Below are 11,575 nucleotides of genomic sequence, written 5' to 3'. Positions count from 1 at the left end.
CATTTAAACAATTCTATACCAGTTACACCATGTATAGGCGTTGTAGTGACTTACAGATTGTGGAAATTGAAAGTAATTTTACTCATGGAATTTTCAATGTTGTATCGTGTAGAATGTCATACGAATTAATAACGTATTATACAGTTACACGTCTAAAATACGTTGAGAAACAAACCGGTCGCAGCCATTCGTAACGAAAACAACAATATGGGATTGTGGGTCCACTTTGATGCAAAACACTTTTCTTATTTGTTTATTTATTCCCACAAACTAGTTTCAGCGACAAATATCGCCATCAGCAGTGGGTTCATTGATTCTAAAACATTCAGAAATATTGTAATTGATTCTAAAGTATGCAGAAATATTGGAATATTGTATGTGTATTGTTACATGTAACAATGTTTTATAAGTATGCTATTTCTGCATGTTTTAGAATCAAAGAACCCGCTGATGATGGCCATATTTGTCGCTGAAACTGTTTGGGAGAGTAAATAAATAAGAAAAATGTTTTGCATGAAGGAGGACCCAAAATTCCATATTATTGTTTTTGTAAACAAACACGGACCAGTGGATGAATTTCAAGATAAAATTACTGTTTCATAACTATTTCATAACAGACAGAGGTCGGTTTAAATCCCTGCATGTCTAGTACGTGGAGTTTGCGAACAACCGCCTCTGACTGTGAGACTGGTCACAAAGTATTTAGGGATGTGACTGACCTTTGAGTCCCGGGAAGAGCGGTGGCGTGAACTGTGAGCTGAGGTGTGACGTCAAGTGCGGCGGGAAGAACAGAGGAGGCGCTCCTCGCGAAGGTCCCGAGTCCAGAACGGGCCGGAAGCCGCCCCTGTAACAACACCAGAGATCCCGTCACCACTCTGTTGACATTCAGTTTAGCTTACAAAGGGCTTGCCCTGTTCGAGGGGCAAACTGTTGGTTCATTTTCCTATAGAGACAGTAATTTACGGTTAAACAACAGCTACTCAAACTTTTGGAGAGTCTGAATACTGTACGAAAACTATCATCAGTACAAATTTAAGTTACTCAACGAAAGTAAAGTAGCTCTCTTCCTATTTGTACACTAGATATCAATGAAACACAGGTCTTCAATAGTCGATATGTTACGCCACAGAGGTTCTCAGTACAAGCAATGTGATCTTTGGTTGTCAGTAGCATTGTCGTGACCTGTGTCACTCACTGAGAAGTAAGTGAAGGAGTCGGGTGTTGGTTACACTGCTGAGTGGTCTGGAAGCAACTAGCAGAACAACAGAGATGCAAATGCAGAGGGTGTTTCCTGGAAATATGATTTTGTAAAGACTGATTTCAGTATGGTGAAAATCTTCAGGTAATGTTTGTCACTGTATTGCTTTCTCGCGCGTAATTTATATGAGTCTGTAAAAGTAAAATTTTCGATGATTTTCTCTTTATTGGTTTGGGTCACTCAAGAGTTACAGTTTCGCTACTCATTCACAATGTCACTAGTGTGTTGTATGGTAGAGTCATAATTTATTTATAAGGAGTGATTTTTGTAAGGATGGTTGTAATTGCTAAGGAATCAGAGTTTCGCAATGCAGCTTTTGAATGCTACGCTCTTTCAATCATTTAAAAACTCGAGTTTCTACCAATGTCTCTTCACGAAAATTTTGTTTTGTAATTGTGTATCGCCGCATTGCGCTTAGGGGAATACAGTTGCTCAAAAAGTAAAGCATGATGTGATTAACATAGTTGATTTTCTTTGCACTGCACTGGAAAAGGTTTATTTTCTTGAGCTGGTTTGTTGCTGAACGGCATTTTTATTATTTCAACACTTTCGAGCAATACCGAATTCCCGTTGCCACAAGGTAAGTCACGAACATTTGTTAGGACCAGTTTAACATTACGGTCAGGACACAGTGAGATCATTTACTGTTAAGTTTTGCATTTCAAAATTGTTACAAGGTTCAGTTTAGGTAAAGTTCAGTTTAGATTTCTTTATTTCATTGGACAGTCTTATTCTTACAGTGCAATGTTACATTCGCTTGTGCATCAATTAATGTTTGGAAATTTATTTAGTCAGTTTGCTTACGTAAATTTATAGCGTATTTTAATAAAATCATTTTGGACATTTATTCTTTCAAAATCCGTTTTGTAATTTTATGCAGAACTTTTATTCTGTTAGTTTTGCGTAATGGAACTCCAAGTCGCTTACTGTGATATCACGAATTGTAGCAATTTCTCTGCACTGCGCTACACAGCATTTCACATGACAGCTTACTTAATGTACAGTTTTACGTTTTCTAATTATTTTTGATAAAAGTTATTTGCAATACAGTTATACAGTTTCACTAGTATTTGGCGATTCTATTAATAGGGTTGCGTTTACGTAATCACACCACTTGCATTGCTCTGGTCCACGTTCAACACAGACGTACATGAAAGCTTAAGAATAGGAAATCAGTTTAGTTTACAACTACATACAAGAACAATATAATAGTTACAACTGTCACCGCTAGGCGTCTCTAAGTGTCTTCCTACTGCCAGTCACCACGTGGCATCATTGTGCGCGCGTCGGACTGAACGTTATTGCTGATTTCTTTACGAACTGTTTATCTACTGTGTGTGAAAATTTCGAAATGGCTGACTCAAAGCAACAAACGATCTTCATTAAGTTTTGTTTTAAGCTCCACAAAACTACAATCGAAACCCGCAGCATGTTAAACGAGGCTTTTGGTGAGGAAGCTTTGAGCCAAGAAAGAACGTTCGCTTAATTCAAGCGATTTAAAGATGCCCGGGGGTCTGTGAAGAATGATGAAAACTCGGACCAACAGTCATCATGCACAAACCGGAAATGTTAGACAAAGTGTGAAGTGATTCACAAGGACAGAAGGCAGGCAATCTATGAAGTTTGCGAAATCGATGCAATTTTGTATGGAGCTTGCCAATGCAATCTAGCCGACGAACGGTTATGGAAATACGGTTCTATTTTGAGCAAACACAGTTCGTGTTAGAAAGCGCAGTTTTCTTATCGTGAAGACGTATGAAAATGCGGAATAAAAAAAAAATGACAGACTGGAGTAAAATATCTGCAGCACTGCGAATCTCCGACAGCCACATAAACATCAGTATGTGATACTAAGAAAATAAATGAACCCACTGGCGATGGTGAAACTTGACAGAAACACGTTTGGTGTTAAACCCGCTTTTTACACGGTCCAATTTCTTGCTTTAATTGACTACTCGAGATAAGTGAGCCGGCTGCAGAGCCCCCGGCGTTTTATTCCTGTTCTGAATCTCGCCTGTATTGAATGGTCATTCTCGTTTACACGTCAACGCCGAAATAGCGTCTGGTGTGACAACTGCCTGGTGTGCTGAACGGTGAAAGAGAGACTATGAAGCACCAACCATTCTAAGAAAAAAACTGAAATATTGTAAGAAAATATACGAAGAAGCATTGATGATAAAATTTATTAGAGACCAAAGCAAAATTCGTAGTGGATGTTCTTGTCATAGGCCGTGTGGTAAATTCTCTACACTCGTGAGAACTAAAAGAATAGGAAAAGCGTCGTCCAAATATATTTGCTCGACAAATTACAGACGTACAAAAATATCAAGCAGTATCTCGAAATAAGCAAACAACCGCTTTTTTTTTACTTTATCCTTTATATTTCGGTTTCTTGCTAAGTGCTAAATAAAATCGAAAATTATTTTTCTCGTCAAATAATACATTAAAACACGTTTATCTGCTTACGTCCCCGTTTATACATTGTGTATGTTTTCTCTCTGTGCAACGTAAATACCCTTTTCCTTTCAGACATAACATCTCTCGTGTAAGAGGATACTAAAAAGAAAAATAACGTAACGTCGTGTAATCTCTTCAAGGTATCATGAAAGCAAAGCAAATAACACAAAGATTAAGAAGAAAGGAAACCACAAAAATCGATTTCTACAATAGGAATAAGCTCAGCGACAATAGGTTAACTTCGGATGTTAGCAGACGTCTCCACAGTCCCCTGTTAAATCAAACTATAATACTACTGTTGGTTAGAATATGTTGGTTTATGGCACGATATCCGTTAAAGGTTATGATTTGCCATCTCATGATGTCACTGTATAACTGAGGGTAGACCGAGTCTGATAGAAAGAGGTTGTTTAATAAAGTGACAATATAATTGTGTTCAAACCACGATTTTCCATAAACGCTTTTAGTACAATACCCCCCCCCCCCCCCTCTCTCAGGCCCCACCCCCGCTCCATTCGTTGGATTCTCATCTGCCTGCTGTTAGCTCTGAGAATAGTGAAATTTAATTTCATACAGCGCTGTTCCCAGTAAATAAGAAATGTACACGTTGAATATTGAGAATGTGGCAGAAGGTGTTGTCTGCTTAGCCCCTCTCCCCCACCTGCCTTGGATTTTCCTTCGCGCTCTGGAGACTGCACGTCCCCCGGCATCTAATCTGACGTCCCGCGCGTCTGCAGACGTCCTTCCGACTCTGGACAAGGTCTACGTTTCGATGTGCGGGATTACTGCCCCGGTTCTGACACCTGTCGTCAGGCACCTCCACAGAAGTCCGCTAGCAGCCGCTTAGTCATCTTTACATGCTCGTGCTCTTTCGTAGCATGTTTCTGTTTGCTTCACTTACACAGTCTGCATTTTGACAATGTCCAGCGAGGCAACTGTTGTGTTGGCAGAAGAGCCAACACCGTGTTACAACTGCAGGCCGAAATGCACGCGTTTTAGCTCACGCAGGCTGGCGTGAGGAGGGAAGAACTATACTGACGTGAGGTCTGGAACATGACAAGGAATGAGAATTCAGAAAGCGGGCGTAATTAGTTTGGTACTTAACTTTAATCCATTAATGATGAACGTCGCTCTTGACGGTACGTGATTCACAAAGTATCTGTTCAGAAGACATAGTAAATGAATATGGCGCCTTGCTAGGTCGTAGCAAATGACGTAGCTGAAGGCTATGCTAAACTGTCGTCTCTGCACATGAGAGCGTATGTAGTCAGTGAACCATCACTAGCAAAGTCGGCTGTACAACTGGGACGAGTGCTAGGGAGTCTCTCTAGACTAGACCTGCCGTGTGGCGGCGCTCGGTCTGCAACCACTGATAGTGGCGACACACGGGTCCGACGTATACTAACGGACCGCGGCCGATTTAAAGGCTACCACCTAGCAAGTGTGGTGTCTGGCGGTGACACCACAGCAACACTGACCCTACGACTTATCTTACCACAGAGGATGGAGAAAGACAAAATCACATCCTTAGCGATTACAGTAAAGACGAAACTACCCGCCTGGATACGGGAGAGCGCTAAAGCGCTCGCTTCCGGGACACGGGGACGAGAGCTTCTCTCTATCGGATCTACCCGTCGCTTTACCGACGAAGGCTGAAGCGCTGGCTAGTCTGTATGTGCTTTTCCGGCGGTTTTCCACATTCAGGTAGGTTGTCCACATTCTGCCTTACATACACGCTACACTAATATACGTTACGACAAAAAATAACGACATGTTGCGAAGGTGTAATTGTAATGAGACGCAAATCGGTAGAAGCGATGTGCATGTACAGACAAAAAAAATAAATGATTACAACTTCAGAAAAATCGGATGGTTAATTCAAGAGAAAGAGCTTCATAAACTGAGCAGGGCAATAACGCGTTGTTCCACCTCTGGCCCTTGCGCAAGCAGTTAATCGGCGTGGCATTGATCGGTAAAGTTGTTGGATGTATAGAGTTGTTGGATGTCCTGCTGAGGGAGATCATGCAAAATTTTGTACAGTTGGCGAGTTAGATCGACAAAATCCCGAGCTGGTTGGACGGACCTGCCCTTAAAGCTCCAAACGTTCTCAATTGGGAAGAGATCCGTCGACCTTTCTGACCAAGGTAGGGTTTGGTAGGGACGAAGACCAGCAGCAGACTGTGCGCGTGGACATCATATTGCTGAAGTGTACGCTCAGTACGGCTTGCCATGAAGGGTAAGAAAACTGGACGTATAATATCGTTCAGTATCGTTGAGTACAGCTGTACTGTAAGAGTGCCTTGGATAACAACCAAAGGGGTCCTGTGGCGGATAAGTTGGTATTGCATTGCTGTCCAGGGTGTCCTCGCGGTCACTGGGGCTCAGTTCGAAGCGGGGCTCATTACTGAAGACAGTTCAACTCCAGTCAATGAGATTCCAGGCCGAATGTGCCCGACACCACTGAAAACGGGCTTGCTGGTGTACAGAGGTCAATGGCAGTAGGCGGAAGGGCTTATTAATGGCCCTTGTAGTCTCTGCAGAACCAGTTGCTCGTCGGACATACAATAACGATGAATCTGGGGCTCCGACAATTCCTTGGTCCTGGCGTTCCATCAGCTCTGAGCCCCAAAAATACGCCCGACAAGGTACTGATGTCAGTAAGTAGTATCATCAAGATGTTCTGCGTCGCCTTCATGAAGCAGTGAGACGCAGACGGTCGGACTTGTGGGCAGAAGGCAGTTGGTACCTTCGCCACGACAACGCACCCGTTCATTGTTCTCGGTTGATTCAAAGTTTTTTGACCATCAGTTCACAAAAATCATTGAATCTCTGTTGCAAAACAGACAGTTCTATGTAATGCTGGACGAAAAAAAAAAAAAGCCTATGGCGTCGACAAAAGAACGGTCTCGCCCAGGGCAGTGTGCTGGCCCCCCTACTATTTAACCTATACACCAATGATCAACCAACACCGCAACGTACTACCCATTTCTTGTATGCCGATGATCTGGCGATTACAGCACAAGGAAATAGATTCGAGGAAGTAGAAGGGAAATTAGAAAGCTCGCTACAAGTAATGTCTGAATACTATAAAGAGAACTCCCTCAAACCAAATCCATCTAAGACACAGGTTAGCGCTTTCCACCTCCGCACAAAACAGGCAAACAGGAAGCTGAACGTCACATGGAATGGCAACAAACCGGACCATACGGACAAACCAACATACCTTGGTGTCGTGCTGGATAGATCACTGACGTACAGATATCACTGTGAAAAAACCTGCCAAAAAGTTGCTGCCAGGAACAATATTTTAAGAAAACTGACGAATAGTAAATGGGGAGCTAGTACGACTGTATTACGAACAACTGCTCAAGCACTTTTGTTCTCCACGGCAGAATATGCATGCCCCGTATGGTCCCGATCCACACATGCCAAAAAAGTCACTACAGTCCTTAATGAAATATGCAGGCTAACAACAAGATGCTTGAAACCCACTCCACTTGGGAAAATATACAAAGCAGCTGGATTCTCATCTCCTGAATCCCGAAGAATTGCGCACGAACATACAGAAAAATTTAAACAGATTTTCGACGAGCGCCACCCGCAGCATGGTTCTTCATGTGGACGTAGCAGACTTAAATCCCGCAAGAGATTTCTCACTAGTGAATTGAACGAGCCTCCGAAGGACTACCCTGCCTCACGAGAAATACCCAGCGGCAGTACATTAAGCTGGAAGATTTGGAGAACACTGAACCGCATCAGAACAGGCGTAGCACCAGTTAAAGCAAACCTAGTCAAATGGGGCTTCAAGGACGAAGGAGACAACAAATGCGACTGTGGCGAAGTTCAGGATATGGAACACCTTCTACGGTGTTCCATCTGCCCCACAATGTGTACCCTTGACGAACTATGGCTTGAGAAGAGAGAAACATTGGACTTGGTCCGACATTGGGCTGAAAGGCTTTGAAACGAATCTCCGGACACGAAAAAGTAAAGTAAGTAAGTTGACCAAACAACACAGCTGTGGTTTATCAGTCTCTCTATTCCCCTGACCTAGAACCGAGTGACTTCTGGATTTTCCCTAAACTGGAAAAAGACTCAGATTTCAAAACAGGTAAGACTTTATGCAGAATTCGACGGAGCGGCTGCGCACCATACCAAAAGAGGCTTTCCAGCAATGCTTTCAGCAGTGACAGCAGCTTTGGAAGAGTTATGTAGAAGATGAAGGCGACTGCTTTGAAGGTGACTAGTGTCAAAGAATTGCATCTGAATAAAGATTGCTTCTATAAATAAAAGACGGATGGTTTTTGAACAGCCCTTGGACTAAGCAGGACAACATTTCACATTGAAATCCGAGGGAGATCGTAACGACGCATTCGCAGCTATCTCGCAAACGGCTCAACTGTGAACACATATTTACTGGCACATTTTTGCTTCTGTTCTCGTACACTTTCACCAGTGTCACTCTTCGCTATTAATTCTGATACACTTTGTAAAACAGAGGGGAACACGTGTCTTCAGGCGGTGATTTCTATTAATAAATACCTACTGCAATATCAGTAGTGGAGAAAAATATAAGGAATCTGATGTCGAAGACTCTACTCGACCTGTCCCGGTTTATCATCTCCCCGAAGAGGTTATGCGTTATACAAGCTTTTGCACCAGTGTTGTCTCTTAACGACGCTGGATCCACAGAAGAACGGCTCGCCAGAGTGAATTATGGAAGACGCACTCGTACATCCTCTTTGTCTGAAGAGCGCCGGAGCTCCGCCAGGGATCAGCTTCAGCGGCGCAGACAGTCGCAAACCCTATTCGTTTTTACTGGCTTCGGCTCAACAGAATTTGACGTCCGCATATCAGATTTTTGCGAGGGGCGGCGTACTCAGGAGACGGGATCTTCTGCAAGGGGCGGCATAGCGAGTAGACAGGAGAGGGGGCAGCAGGGGGGAGGGGGGGGGATAGCGCTGCGGGGGTGGAGGAGAGCCGTCGATCTCTGCTTGCTGGTGCGGTCTGTTCCACGTCCGAGCCGCCATGAATGTGCCTATATGCAGTAGATCGTCAAATGTACGACTTCGGTGAATATACTTGTCTGTTGATTAAATTCTAGATGAAAATGCAAAATGAAAACCAGAAAGGCAGCTCGTATAGCTGGCATTAGCAGCGAATTATTAAAATACGGCGAAATTCTTCTTAAACTAACATTTTTACGTATAGTAAATTTACGCTGTGATAAAGCGAGTCAATCGGAAATCTGGTCAACAGATGGTGTGTATTAAATTTTTAAGAAAGGAGATCGACGGTGGATGGTAACTAAATTGTAATCCATTGCATACCGGTGGTGCACAGCGACCGTTGAATAATCAGATGTAAAGTACAACAGTCACTCGCAGAATGCGTAATTTACTGCTTTACTTCTTTACATTTCAACAGCGGATAATATATTCGCTTTGAAGATATTGATAAATAATACAACAGAATTAAATAAGACATGCATAAATTTTGTCGACTATGTCCTGGCGTTAAACAGGACAGAACTCTGCCCATTATTAGGAGAAAATGGAACTCCGCAACACTTGATATGGGGCGTAAAAACATTATACAGGGTGTAAATTTTAAGTTGACAAACAAGAATAACTCGAAAAATAACCTTCACACGAAAAAATTTGTAGAATCCAAAGTTGATTATTTTCGAGGGGGCAACTTTAAAATTTCAAATGGGAACATCTATTTTTTATTGCAAAATCAGATTCTACATAAAAAACTACGTACATTTTGTCAGAAACATTTGTTTTGATTCTTGGTAGTTGGCGCTGTAATTCAAGTAAATCCATGTTCTCATTTTTGCGTGGAAAATGGTTACGGATAAATAAAAAATACTTATTTACTTCGTAAATTTTGATTCGCTAGAACTAAAACTCTCCCTCTCTCTGCATATGGTGGGGTTTGAGAGAGGGGAATTAGAATTTTACAAATGTTGACCCAAATATTATTTTTTTCCGCAGATTCGGGTAAGTTTTGTTTGTTTCGTGGTCATGAGACCACACAAGTTTTAACTGTCAAATAAATCATCTGACTAGCTAACTAACTAACCAAAAATCCTACTTACTAACGAGTGAACTCATTAACTCACAGAGTAAACAAAGTAAAAGACTAACTGAGGAAGAAACAAACCCACTCACTAACTAGAGATGAACATTTGGGTCAATATTTGTAAAACTCTAATTCCCCTCTCTCAAACCCCACCATACGCAGAGAGAGGGAGAGCTTTAGCGAGTCAAAATTTACGAAGTAAATAAGTATTTTTTATTTATCCGTAACCATTTTCCACGCAAAAATGAGAACATGGATTTACTTGAATTACAGCGCCCACTACCAAGAATCAAAACAAATGTTTCAGACAAAATGTACGTAGTTTTTTATGTAGAATCTGATTCTGTAATAAAAAATAGAGGTTCCCATTTGAAATTTTAAAGTTGCCTCCCCCCACCCACCCCCAGGGAGCTGGGGTGGCGGGCTAATTTTAGCACCAGCAGATGTCCCCTTCGAAAATAATCAACCTTGGATTCTACTGGCTGTCTCAATGATATTTTACGAATATGAGGCTGGGATAGCAAACAAGGAACACATAAATCGAATAAGCCGGCCGGGGTGGCCGAGCGGTTCTAGGCGCTACAGTCATGATCCGCGCGACCGTTACGGTCGCAGGTTCGAATCCTGCCTCGAGCATGGATGTGTGAGATGTCCTTAGGTTAGTTAGGTTTAGGTAGGCGATTGATGACTTCAGAAGTTAAGTCCCATAGTGCTCAGAGAAATTTGAACCATAAATCGAATAATGATGTCAGAAACGAAATTTCTCAGATTAGTTAAAGGATCCAGAATGAGATTTCCACTCTGCAGCGGAGTGTGCGCTGATATGAAACTTCCTGGCAGATTAAAACTGTGTGCCCGACCGAGACTCGAACTCGGGACCTTTGCCTTTCGCGGGCAAGTGCTCTACCATCTGAGCTACCGAAGCACGACTCACGCCCGGTACTCACAGCTTTACTTCTGCCAGTACCTCGTCTCCTACCTTCCAAACTTTACAGAAGCTCTCCTGCGAACCTTGCAGAACTAGCACTCCTGAAAGAAAGGATATTGCGGAGACATGGCTTAGCCACAGCCTGGGGGATGTTTCCAGAATTGGAGAAACAAATCTCATTCTGGAAACATCCCCCAGGCTGTGGCTAAGCCATGTCTCCGCAATATCCTTTCTTTCAGGAGTGCTAGTTCTGCAAGGTTCGCAGGAGAGCTTCTGTAAAGTTTGGAAGGTAGGAGACGAGGTACTGGCAGAAGTACAGCTGTGAGTACCGGGCGTGAGTCGTGCTCCGGTAGCTCAGATGGTAGAGCACTTGCCCGCGAAAGGCAAAGGTCCCGAGTTCGAGTCTCGGTCGGGCACACAGTTTTAATCTGCCAGGAAGTTTCATACTTAAAGGATGTAAACTAAAAGGCTGATTAAGACACGAAGGTATTAAAAATGAGCATAAAATATTTAAAATAACAGGAAAAATGGACACACATAAGCAGAAATGGAAGCAACATGTCAACAGAATGCAATAAGGCAGATGTCCAAGGATGTTTTGCAATATATACCCAAAGCGGTAAGGGTCAGGAAACGATGGAGCTAAGAAGCTGGAGCCGCAACAGATTCCACGAAACTGATCCAATCCTTGAACGTAGATGATGATGATGATGATTAAGAGGATGGATGTCTGAACTCCTCCATAGGATGCAGCTAAATTAATGGCAAAACTGAAAATAGTGAAAGCATGTGACAATAGAAGCAAAGACTTCCCAGTAGACATGGATCGGCAGATGAGCCGTTTC

The 11,575-nt window shown here is 42.6% G+C and overlaps 1 protein-coding gene across 1 annotated transcript in view; it reads right to left on the bottom strand.

Annotated features, from left to right (window-relative positions):
- Positions 1-702: 702 nt before the first annotated feature.
- The window catches only part of LOC124594490 (paired mesoderm homeobox protein 2B), a 537,638-nt gene continuing 526,765 nt past the window's right edge, over positions 703-11,575 (bottom strand). Inside the window, exon 9 of the mRNA XM_047132865.1 lies at positions 703-844. Coding sequence (XP_046988821.1) covers positions 703-844 — 142 coding nt within the window. The remainder of the gene's footprint in view (positions 845-11,575) is intronic.

Source organism: Schistocerca americana, chromosome 2, assembly GCF_021461395.2.
Source record: "Schistocerca americana isolate TAMUIC-IGC-003095 chromosome 2, iqSchAmer2.1, whole genome shotgun sequence".
Lineage (NCBI taxonomy): Eukaryota > Metazoa > Arthropoda > Insecta > Orthoptera > Acrididae > Schistocerca > Schistocerca americana.
Note: the sequence above shows the minus strand (reverse complement) of the source record. Positions and strands in the feature narration are given on the sequence as shown.